General features: G+C 28.3%; 1 protein-coding gene across 1 annotated transcript in view; it reads right to left on the reverse strand.

The window, feature by feature from the left end:
* LOC107454682 (neurotrimin) overlaps positions 1-13,674 on the reverse strand; it is a 191,720-nt gene that overhangs the window by 13,002 nt on the left and 165,044 nt on the right. Inside the window, exon 6 of the mRNA XM_016071956.3 lies at positions 9,946-10,236. Coding sequence (XP_015927442.1) covers positions 9,946-10,236 — 291 coding nt within the window. The remainder of the gene's footprint in view (positions 1-9,945; positions 10,237-13,674) is intronic.

Raw genomic sequence — 13,674 nt, forward strand, 5'->3', positions numbered from 1 at the left:
TATATATATATATATATAGTTCAGTAAACAATTCAAAGAAAAACATTTATCTCTTTTTATGATCGATAAAATTTTATATTTTTGAGAAGAATCATCCCACATAGCTTTTTCTACGTTGTCTTATATAAATGCAACTTGCCTTTTCTTAAATACAAAGTCTATATTTTACGATAAATTGAAAAATACATAAATTTTAATAATATTTGAATTGATTTAATATTGCGTAAATAAATTATAGTTCTACAAGCAAGTTATAGGAAACGCATATATATTTACAGAATAACTATTTTCTGAAATGTGTGAAAATGATATGTGAAACTATTTTCACGTATTAGTATAATTTAAACAAACGCAAAAAAAAATAACGATGTTTAAAATAATTGAAATATTTTATAAATATGCATAAGAAAACATACTTTTCGAAAAGAAAAAAGTTATGAAAACATGAGAAAAACAAACCTGATAAAATAAAGAAATTCAACATAAATTCCAAATTACAAAACAATATTCCATTATAAAATGCGAGTTGATAAATACAGCAATATTCACGTAAATTATGCACTTCTTGAAGGATAGCCATACATCATAGTACTGGGATAACTAAAAATTCAATCTAAATGCAAATTATCTTTTGTTTACACGTATATAACAATTCACTTTCTCATTTGCCTCATTTAGTTATGAATTGAACTTCGTTATTCATTTACATAAATTCAAAGTCTTGCTGATCTTTCTTAATTTTCGAAAAAAATGTGATTCACAAGAGCTCTTAAAATATTTTAATCGGTTTTCAGTTACAAAATGTAACAGCTTTTAATTATAAAGGTGTTGCCATAGGTAATTTGGGAAAAGGCTCCAGAACCATGCAAATGGCGTTCAGTAATAATGTGTGTATGATGTTATCGTGATGCTTATTACTGAACTCGAAAAATGGTGAATAATTCACAATCTCCGATGTGATTAATATAACAAAGCACTTTAGCATATAAACACTGTAGTTAAAGAAAAATACCCAAATTTTAATAGTATTTGAATTGATTTAATAAAGCGTAAATAAATAAATCATTGTTTTATAAGTAAACAAAAGGAAAACGTCCTAGGTCCTTATGGAAAATAAAATGCGTGAAACTAACTATTATCACGTGCTAGTATAAATTAAACATATACAAAAAATAGCGATGTAAACAATAATTTAAATATTTTTTGAAAAATATGCTTAGTAAAAGATACTTTTGAAATTAGGAAAAAACGTTATAAAAATGTGAAAAAAACAAACCTGATAGAAGTAAGGTATGAACTTGAAAGATATTAGCCATATATCATATTACTTGGATAACTAAAAACTCAATCTAAATGTAAATTATATTTTCTTTACTCGTACATAACAATCCACTTTCGTATGATTTACCTCATTTAGTTATGAATTGAACTTCCTTATCGGTTTGCATAATCTTGCTGATCTTTGGTAATATTGTAAAAAAATGGGATTCACAAAAGCTCTTAAAATATTTTAATTGGTTTTCATTTACGAAATGCAACAGCTTTTAATTACAAAGGTCTTAATGCCATAGATAATTTGAGAAATGTTCCTGTACCATGCAAATGTCGTTTTGTAATATTGTGTATGATGTTATCTTGATGCTTATTACCGTTAACTAGAAAAATGGTAAACAATTCACAGTCTCCGATTTGATGAATATAGCGAAGCATCAATATTTTAATTTAAAGTTTTTTTTTTATTTATTTGGATGAGTTTGTAGGTAACAGTTAATCTACCTGAGGGTTGCCCAGAAGAGTGAGTTTTCAAATACTTTACTTTTTAAAAAAATAAAATTAGAGGACTGTAAAATAGTCGTAATAAAAAGGTAGGTAATGAACGGAGAAATCATAGAATATATCAAACAAATTATCAAAGGAGACTTGGCATATTTAGTTCGAAAATAAGCAAATTATTTAGTATTGCAATGCAAATTTAAAGCAAATTATGCAATATTGTAATCATTATCCCCAACTACACTATTGAATATCGTTTTATGAAGCAAAGTATGCATTATTGCCATCACTAACTTCAACTATACTGCTGAATATCGTCTCATAAAGCAAATTATGACATTTATAGACTCAATTACATGTCATAAAAATTAAACAGGACAAAAATAATCAAATATTAAAACAAAGGAGAATTTAACAAACTTAGATATTGATAAATAAGTTAGAAAAGTTTAGATCTTTTCATTCGGTAAAATATCTAAGCATAATATAAAACGTGGAAGTTCCCCTATTGAGTATTCCGGAAGAAATCATTCGTAATGCATACTATAGTAGTTCCTTCAAAATTGAAACTAGCATCTAGATCGTTGGTTAGATTGAGCACTTCTCTCACTTCCTATTTTCTCTACTCTTTTTAAACCTGAATTTAGACAATTGATAGATAGTGGTCTGGGACTGCTATTTCTTTCGCTGTGGGTATTTCCAAGAATCAATGATTTAAGAAAGGGGAAAGAAATTCTAAAATATTTGGACAAGGGTGTGGTTATTTCTATTGTCGCTTCTTTGAAATCGGCTTAAAAGTTTTCCCTTAGCTATCCCTATCATTACTTTTCTTCAACGCGAAATTTATATTGTGCAACTGCTATTATTTAAAAGACACACTGTGAAAAAATCTGGATCAAATTATGGGAAAAAGAACCAGAATTTAAGGTGCTGGTACTTATTATCGTGAAATCAATTTTTACCGGAACGTGATGCGGAAAAAAAATACTGATAATTCGTGAAGAAAGTAAAATTACCTAACCATTTTACATAAATAAATATTTCTGCAAAAATCACGAATTTTACCGAGTAGCTACCACATCGCTAAGCAACCACAGCGCCATCTGAACGGGCAGTAGATGCTCAGACAGAATGGAATTTCATTTTCCTCCTTCTTGTAATTATTCAAATTTATGTTTGTCCGTGTCCTATTTGTTACTAATAAAAATATTTGGCACTAAGCATTTCTTTATTTAAACCCCCGCGACAAAGCCATGGCCACAACCGTAATTATCCTCATCACGGTAAAATTTACGGTAAGGATGCGTCCAAAGATCCAATGTACCGTAAAGAAATCTGGAATTTTTAAGGTACACTCAGCAATGAAGATAATATTTCAACGTTAACTCAGTTAATGGTATTATTTAGAAGCCAGAATCAGTTTCTTTGGCAATTTAAATCCATTAAGTAAGATATTTATAAATTTATTTAACCTGCATATTAAAAGTGATTTTTAACGATTTAGAATGTTTCTTTTGCTCTGGTTCTTTAAATTCCTGCATGTATTGAAGTGAAGTTTGCTTAAGAGATAGTTATTTTTTTCATTGAGACTTATAAAAAATTAATTGCAGAGAAATATATTTTCAGGTAAATTTTTCCTTAATAACATCTAGTTTAATGCAAGTTTCAGAGTTCATTACACGTAAATAATATGTAGGGTGCTTAATAAGTCGTAGCAAAAATAAAGAAGCACAACAGGTATATGAAAAGAATCGAAAATTGTGAAGAAACTTGGTGATGCGAAACAACTGATAAAAGATGCTTCATATTATACGTAATATGCAAGAAAAACAATCAAAAATATTTCTGAAAACTTTATTTTCCCAAATGATAATATGATAATACTAATACTATTACATGACATGCTGAAAAAATTTTAAAACGTTTGTATAGATTCTGGAGGGAATGGTGTATCTTCTCAATTATACAAAAGTAAATTTTGCCCCTTGACTCCTTGTAGCATTTTCTTTGTATGCTTTTGTTACCCTTTTATTTAGGTTACGTTGCTTAGCGATTTGTAGATATAGTGACCCATATATTATTTTTTAAAACAGCAACTTAAATTATTTTGAATTTTTGAATTTTTCCTCTTTCTTTTCCAATTTTCTTCCCTTTTTAAGATTAAGATAGAGATAATACTATTTCAAAATAATTCAAACTCATAAAAAAACATTAATACTCTCAATTATTTAAATAAAATGAGTTGCAGGAGTGCAACACAGTCCTAGCGTCTATCAAAAAGAGTTATTTATTCATAACATCCAATTTTATTTTATTCAGGTACAGTAAATAAAAAAAATGGGAGACAAATTCCAAACATAATTTAAAATTTTGTGAAATTTTAATCGACATAATTACTCAAAGCTACAATATATTTATAGTAACTTTTATAATTTAGGAGTAAATAACTTAGAAAACTTGGTTATTTTAATGAAAGGGAAAAAATAAGAAAAGCATAAGACTAATAGTAATGGTCTAAATAAAATTTCAGCAGGGGAAATCGTGATTCTAAACTTGTTTTAATAAGTTTTAGTTACAAGCAAAATGTCACTCCATTGCTATCGTATGGTACTTTGAATTATGTTTTGTGAACATTAGATACCAAAAAATGATTAGAATTCAAGTAATGTTAAAACATTAGAAAACGTCACACAAAAGTTGTGCGCATTGCGGTTCAAAAGTTTGAAGCAATCAGACAAAAATTATATTTTTAACAAAAATTCTTCGGAAAACTGTAACATCCTACTTATTAATAACTTGCCTTTTATAAATAATAAGTGGACTGTTTTCAATGGTATTTATAGATCAAGCGAATTGTTTGTTCACTGCTGTTTTCTTTAACAATTAAAAAATACTTTTTATGATATTTATTTTTCTTAAGTCTCCAACGATGCAAAACCTGGTGCAAAGAAAAATTCAAATTCAATTTCCATATGTTACTATTTTTAATAATCTAATGAGCAAAGTAAGCAATGACTATAAGCTTTGCGGCGTTTTGAAAATTGCAAAAGTATTTTTATATCTTCTTCTCATTATTTTGCTTATCGTATTTAGTTGATACATAAAATCAATTAAATTCTGCTACAGGTAATTCAACAAAAAATTCCATATGAATATTTTATTTAAAATTAATTTAAGTAAAGTAAATCATTGATATAGATATTTAGAGAGTAAAAGTAGCATCGAAACTTTTCTCCTGAATTTCAGATATATTTTTCTCTTTTTTAGAAAAAAAAAGAAAGTTTTACAGTATAAGGGAAAATAAATAAAATTTCAAGCTTGATGTACGACTTTTATAAGAAAAACCCTACTATTAGATGAAACTCTGGACTTAGTCCAAAGAACCTCATAGGAATTCCTGATGGGGGGAAAGGGGGTGATGGTAGGCAAGGAGTGGGAAGAAAACAAACAAAATGAAGACGCAGGGCAAGGAATTTCATTCTTATTCTGTGTATGTGCCTCAATAAATGGCTCCCTTGCCAACTTTAAGTTCCTGTTTACCGAGTGGCTTGAGCAATTTTTCAGTGTCCGCAAAATGACAAACTTATACGATGGTAACAGGATACCATTTTGTCCAAATAATGGGAGAACTGATATTGGTATTATTTGGTGAGATGGCATACATATCCACGCAAATGGAAAAATATACTAGATCATTTTTGTAATACGTGCTTTTTATAGTTTGAGTGCCGTTTTGTAGGTAAATCGAAAAAGTAAATCATTTTCGTTTGGCTATTTCATTAAAACGGAAACAAAACAATAAAAAATTTGCACTATTTTGAACTAAAAACCAATTCCTTTCTTTGAAAAATGGGGAGATTTTTGAACTTACTATTTTGTCAAAATAATGGAAATATGTTGGTATTAATTGATGAGAGTATATATATAAACATGCAGAAGGAAAAATATATCAGAACATTTCCATAATCTATGCAATTCATAGTTTAAATGTTGTTTCATAAATCAGTGAAGTAAATATTTCCTAATGTTTAATCATTATGGTCATTAAAAGAAGGAAAACGAAAATATAAAAACATTGATTAATAATCTTACTCTTACCATAACTTTTTGGAAAAAAAAAACACTTTTTTAGAACTTTTTATTTTGCCAGATTAATGAAAATTTAAAATTTTCTATTTAAATAAATTTTAAATTTTCTATTTTTGCCTAACGTTAGGAACAAGGAACTAAAATTATTACAAAAATCAGAATTTTTGAAAACTTTTAGCATTACCAAAAATCAGCCTTAAAGTCGGCAGTATAGGGGAAAAAATTAATGCGCAGAAAGTTTAATTAATTTAATTGTTTACATTATAATTCTTAATTCGATAAATTATCAGTTTAAATTTTACCAGAATTCAAACTATCATTGAAATCTATGATTTTCAAATAAATATGTATCATAAAAAGATGTATCTTTTTTGCAATGTGAAAAATTTTAGTGAATTTTAATTATCATTTTTAAGTTGAAATACCCTTTCTAAGATAAACGTAAAGAACTATCGTTAACGTGGCTTAATGGAAAATGTGTTATATATTTTTCATCCATACGAGTTTCCTTTTTAAACTATACTATGTATGCATACTGTTTAGATCAAAATAGGCATACTGTTTGTCTACCTATGCATATTGCTTGTCGAAATATGCATACTATTTGTCAAATCTATTCTAATCGTTTTGTGAAACAGTATGTATAACAACATATTGATGGGATGGTGATTGAATATTTTGTTTCATTGTGGAATACATATTTTCTATCTGCAAACATATTTTTAAACTAAATCTAGTAATCTCGTACGTAAAACGTATTTATTAACGTATGCAAATAAATATCAAGGTTAGTTTTATTCCGTAATTTCTTATCTGTCTCTAATTTTTTCCTTTAAATTTCAATTCATTCCTTTTCAGCATTTTCGTATAATATTTTTTTTCTTTTAGTAAATTTCTTTACTATCTTAAAATATTTTGAAACAACGCGTAATCTTGTACTATCACTATTAATGTTTGGGCAGAAATTTTAGTTAATATTTTATATCCTTCAAAGACGAATTCAGTACATTATTTGGATTATTCACCACACCTGTTTAAAACTTTAACATTAAATAGTAAAAACCTACGATAATAGTAATCAATTTCTTAGGGAAGGGGGGGGGGTGTAACATAAAAAGCTTCAGCAAATCTTTTTGTGTTATTTCATAATCTAAAATCTCCTTCTTAATTTATTATTTAAAACAAAACACTTTCTCACTCTTTATTATTCATATCCTCCTTTTTAATCTAATTGAAGTATGCATAAATTATTATTTTAAGTCTTCCCTTAAACCGAACTGTGAGAAGCACATTTTTCCTCCCACGACCTATTTAATGGTCAAATTGTAATAACTCTGGTATCCCTTCTTCCCTAATACATGACATATTACGGGACTATTTTGCAAGATTTTCCATAATTTTTATTCGGGAGCACTTCGATTTTGCTTCACTTGGATATTCTTTCTCAAATTATAATTTGCTCTTTTTAAATCATGTACCAATCTGTTCTGCATACTGATATATATATATATATTTATATATAGCTCTATGAATGTTGATAATTAGTCTGCGATTCTCTCAAAAACAACGTAATAAATATTTTGCGAATTAGATTCCATGTTTTTTTAATGCTGATTGTAATTGTCGTTAAAAAATGAAGACGGAATACAATATTACACAATTTGTAGAATTCTGGAGGGTCTATCATTCATTAAACTTCACATGATTTCAAACACTATTGTGTAAGAAACACGAAAATTACTTACTGTTTTATGTTTTATTTAACTTAAAAAATATTAGAATTTTTTTAACTACACGAGTTCTTTCTACGTTTACTAAAGAGGAAATCTTTACTACTACGGTTTTGATGAATAACTTGATTAAAACTCTGTTTTTTATACTGAAAAATAATTAAGTAAAATGATCCAAACACCTTACTTCACTGTCAAAGGTTCAAATAATCCAAAGACACAATATATTCGCCATATATCACCCCTCGTGAAGTCACTACCATGAAATAGTATTTTTGAAAACTTACCTTTCGACAAAGTCTAAATTTAATAGACTTACAAATTTACTTTCTCATTAAACTTGAGATCAGATATCTTATTATTAAAGCAGTCTTAAATAAGTCACTCGGCAGTTGAAAGAGGAAAAAAAATAAATAAAGATTAGCGTTTCCGAGGAAAATTACTCCTTCTTCTAACTCATTCTAATCACGTAATAAGTATTCAACATTCAACAGCACTGAACTCAATTATAGAGAGTATCTCATGTTAGAATCATTCCTCGCTGCCCTAGTAATGACAATGATGTTGAAGAGCAGCACAAAGAAGATGCCCTAATCCCCCATCCAGCGCATCATTCTTCCGGAAACGATGGAAAAGCCCTGCGACAACGTTCTCAGCCTTCAGTCACCGATCCACCAAAACTTGATTGCCAAAGAAAGCAAATTTTTCAAAGCAAAATGGGTAAACTTTTAGAGTCCATCATTTTCTCATTGCGCGATTGCAGTTAACTGAAAGTAGGTTTCAATTGCCAAAGTAATCTTGCTTAATTTTGAGACAAACAAACTTTTGTAAATGAAACTCCGGGGGAAACTAAATCAATAAAAGCGTAATGGATCATTCCAAAGCTTAATTATCATTTGCTTATGGAGTAGCACATTTGAACTATTAGCTTTGTTACATACGTTTTATGTGATCATGGAAACTTAATTAAGGCGTATGCATGTAGTTTTAAAATGAAATACGTTTAATAAGTTTAAAACTTTTCACATATATCAATATGTGAAAAGTTTTTATTATATAATAACTATATAATAAATATATCAAACGCAATAAATGTTAGAAATTATTCACTTTAAGATTCAGCGTGCTGAAGTTGATTAATTATTGATTAATTGGTGAATTAATTATTATTGTATAAAGTACAAAAGTGCAAAATGGATGTTTTTCACCTTTAAAGCATGTATATAAACTTTCATGACATTTGAAATGTCGTTGGTTGTAAAATTTTAAATATACATAATTATACATCTTATATATATCAAAAACAATAAATGTTAGTAATCTTTCATTCTATACTTTTAATGTCGAAGTTATTATCATTAACATTTTTTGAAACAAACCATGAAAAAAGAAATTTGAGCATAAATATGTGTTACGAAATGTAACATTGTCTATCACAGCACTTTATCTTTAGTTCTTAATGAAGTTTTTCTTTTAAACTGAAAAATGCAGTTCTCAATACAGTACTCAATCATAACTGAACCAAATGATGCTTAAATACGGAAGTATTAGCATGCATTTTATTGCTAGGTAATTTAAATGAGCAACTAAATAAATTAGCGTTTCATACACGCCACACATGTTTTAAATTTTACTACATCATATACGTTTTAGGAGAAGAAAGCTATATAAAAATATGTACCTGTTTTTCATATAATCCATTACTTTGTTAAAGTCACACGATTTTTTCAAGCATTTTTCATCTAATCTGATAGTTGTCTACGTTTTGAGTATCTTTTTTATTTTATTATACATAAGTATATGGCCAATTCATAATGGAATTTCAAGGATTCAATGAGTTATAATGAATTATTTTACCAAATTTTATCACATATTATAAAACTATATCTAATTGTTCATTTCCCTAAAATCATTACCAAAGCCTTTCGGTAAAAAAATATTGTTATTTTCGGTGTTAACATTGAGCCAGAAATACGGTAAATTTTACTATATTCTGGTAGTGTTAACTTATATATTTTTCTCATTTTATTAAATAGTGAGGTATTGCAAAGTGTTTGGCTAACATTAACCGTAACGCTGTCTTTGTTTTCCAACCTTTAGTTACTATGGAATTAGTAAGGAAATATCCATGCATATATTGGGAAGTTCATGGTATTGACTTTGCATTAGAGTTACGAGAAACCATAGCTCTATGAAAACTCTATTTTTCTTTAGTGAACACTTACGGTTTTTTAGTCTATGTTAATATAGTGGAGTAGTTAGAATCGTTCGTTTTTAACAATGGAACTTTTGAATATATTGCGATTTCTTTTTTTCAATAAAAAAGCTAAGGAAATATGTTTCCAGTACTTACCATATAAGCGAATGGTGCCTTCAGTTTCACCTAAAGAATTTTTAGCTACACACGTGTAGGGCCCAAAGTCTTCTGGCTTAAGATTTCGGATCGTCAGTTTCATTTGTACTTTGTAAAGAGCAGTGTTTAAAATGACGGTATTATACTTTTCATTTGTCAGTACCATTGTTCCTCCTTCCCGATTCCAATATGTTACTGATTGAGGATATGATTCAAGATTGCAATCTAAAGTAACATCTGTGCCGATCGGTGCACCAACTAGTTGATTGGGAATCCAAATCATCGGAGGAACTGAAAAGGTTAATTATCAACATATTTATCATGAATTTACAGACAACTTAATTTGGGAAGTCAATTAAAATTTTATTATAATACTCTTAGGAACTCAAATTTACATATCCTTTACGTTATCACTCATTATTTCTATGAACTTTTTTTGGTTTCGGTCAATACGCAAAGTAGTGAATTATCTCATGAAGGGCTCTAAGCTGGGTGTATTCTTTAGCTAAAAACACTATCAACAAATATTCTCACTACCTGCTGATTGGGGCTTAACTCCCCGCTCTGACACTTGGCATTTTTTCCATTCCTTTGATACATCCGAAGTTTCTGTTTCATATACATACCAATTGGTGAACTTGAATTTTATTTTAGTTTATGACCGCCGTTGAACAGTCAACCCAATTTTTGGGTTTACGACTACTAATGTTCAACGCCGTAGCCTTGTAATTTTGAACCAATCCAGAAGACAAGGAAACTCCTGGATCGGTACCCCCAGAAGTATTGATTTGTTATGGGAACATGGAGGACTTTGAGACTCGACAGATTTGACGTGGATCAGTCACAATTTACTACACGGGGAGTCTTCGACCGGCGGGGACCGAACATACGAACTCTTGTACATGGGCCCGGCACCCCACTGACCAGGCTATCCCGGCCTAGTAGCGACAATTTAATTTTACATAGATAAACTAGCAGCGTTACATTACAGACTCAAAGGATGGACTTCGACAATAACAGTACAATATAAAATAGCTAGTCATGTCACAGATATTTATTTATTTATTTATTTTTTTTGCATTTAACATAAATGGCCATCACGGGTAGCTGAAAAGCTCCGGACTCACTGTCTGTCCCCGGGGACAGGGAGCAGGGTCAGTGGTGTGGCGTGCGTTGTGATCAGTCACGTTGGCTGCTATTGTGAGCCAGTCCGTGGTTGATTGTGTGATACGTATTATAGAAACAGCAGCATAACTCAGCAGCTCAGCTCGTCACCACCAGATCCTCTGGATCACTGCTGATCCCGTAGATAAATACTTAAGCTGCATTCGACTGTTCAGACATTCTACTGTGTTCTGATTGCCTCACATATTCCACTGTTCATTTCACTGATTCGATGAAACACAACTAAACTTTCTCATGCCAAGTCAGAAAAATGTACTTTAAAGCAATGGTGACATTACACAATGCTGCCAAGCTGCTTGAAATTCACAACGGTTTTTTTTCTATTTTCTTTTTTTTTTATGATAAAAATATTATATGAATCAAGCAGATAGGATACATAAAAAGTGTTGATGATGTTAAAGCATAAATTACGTTTATCGAGTAGTAATGTGAGTTTAGTTAGTGTTAGATCTTGATTTTAGAGTTAATTCCACTAAATGTATTTTACTAAATGAAAATTAAAATATATATATATATATAGCCAGAACAACAAATATTTTGATAAAATATACTTTTTTAAGATGCTATATGTATTTTTATATCTTTAAATAGTTTTATAGTAAAGTTCGGAATGCTAATAGTCAATATAAAATGTTGTTGCGAGAAAACCAAACCATCTCAAATTTGTATGAAAAGTATTTTATAGGAAAATATGCATAATACCTTGGAAATAACTGATACACAGAAAATCAAATACATATTTTTGGAACAGGGTTTTTTTTGTTTAAAATTTTCTTTCCCTAGGTTTATCTTTCAATTGATTGATTATTTTTTTACCTTAGAATAGTTAAATATTCTATTATTTATCGAAATATGAGGTAATTTAAATGTATCTATAAAATAGCAATTATTTTTCCAAAAATAGCAAAACGTGCCTATTTATTATCAAGTTTACTGCCCTATTAGTAAAAGAATGATATCAATTTATAACCATGACACCAATTCACTACCAAATTTATTGCATTCATCTAAAAATTAAAATTATTTTAGTACACTGAAATAAAAAAGAAACGTTAATTTGTCTGTCTTTTGAGAGGGACGATTCATTTTTTACTCTATTATAAATAATACTGATATAGAACAACAAATACAAAATCAAAATAAAGTAAAAATTATCGAACAAATTCTTCAATAAAACAAGTCTGCAAGTCTGGCAATTTGAGTTATAACCATACAATGTTTGTTAAGTGCAAAATTTGCCATATTCAAATATGTGCTTATCAGTGGTACATATTTACATAAATATTTTACTTGATATTTTATTCCTATCTAAAACATTTATCTTAACAAGAAAAGTATGAAAAAAAATGCAAAATTCAAACATTTCAAACCGAATGATTACATTTGTCTTACTTTGTGGATTATACAATGTATATTGAATCTATTTCGTCTAGAGTATACTATAAAACAATATTTAATTGTTAACTCTATTAAATTAATTGTATTACGTTTTTCAACTTATATTATAGGTTGAAATAATTTTCTGTATATATTCTATTTTTTATTTTGGTATAAATTTAACCTCACGAAAAAAAGAATTATTTTAAAGCTTCTTTTCTTACAATAACAAATTTAATTTTTACGACATCGTTCGGATTAATTTTTTAAAGTAAAGGAAATTGTTTGTTTTGCTTATCAGAGAATCTTAACGATGGCAATAAAAACGAATTAGGTTTAAATGTGCTATAAATTTTAAGCAAATCTTTCTTTCAGCTTCCAATTGAGTGTATAAAAAATGGTCCTAAAATGATATTTTCTAAAGAACAAAAGAGTATTAAGTGTAACTATCGTGAAACAATGCTTAATTTTTTACCTTGTTACTGTAAATTTTATAGACATAGAAAACCTAATCTAAAAAGTTTTAAAGAAGAATATTTTATTAATACTCTCCTTCGTTAAAATTTCGATATGACAAAAACATAAATACTTCGTTACGATAATGACATTTTTTATACAATTTTATGCCTTTTATATCAACACAGCACTTATGTAGGGGATTTGAATGAAAAACGCATTAAATATATTTATAAATTACTTAAAAAAGCAGGCAATTGAAATGAGCCAAATAATTAAATTAATAAATTAAATTATAATAATAAATTAAATAATTAATTAAGACAATAAAATCTACTCTTATTATACCGAAAATGGGAAAATATTCAAAATATCTCAAAATTCAAACTTACAAAAATATGAAATTTATTAAGATTAAAAATTATAATTATTAAGATTAATATTCTAAGATTAAAAATATTACAAAATATCATGTAATTTTTTGGTATTACTCTTATGTTTTTTTACTGTCAGGAAAACTGCTGTCATTCTGCAATAACAAAATTCTGTTAAAATTCCCGCATTCCATGGTACTAGCATTTCTGGTTAAAAAAAACATAACCTGGTTAATAAAACTAAACAAAAAACGATATTTAAACCATTCATTTGGCCATAAATCCTTTCATAGTGCAACAGTATATATATATATATATATATATATAAATATATATA

This window comes from Parasteatoda tepidariorum, chromosome 5 (genome assembly GCF_043381705.1).
Source record: "Parasteatoda tepidariorum isolate YZ-2023 chromosome 5, CAS_Ptep_4.0, whole genome shotgun sequence".
In the NCBI taxonomy this organism is placed as follows: Eukaryota; Metazoa; Arthropoda; class Arachnida; order Araneae; family Theridiidae; genus Parasteatoda; species Parasteatoda tepidariorum.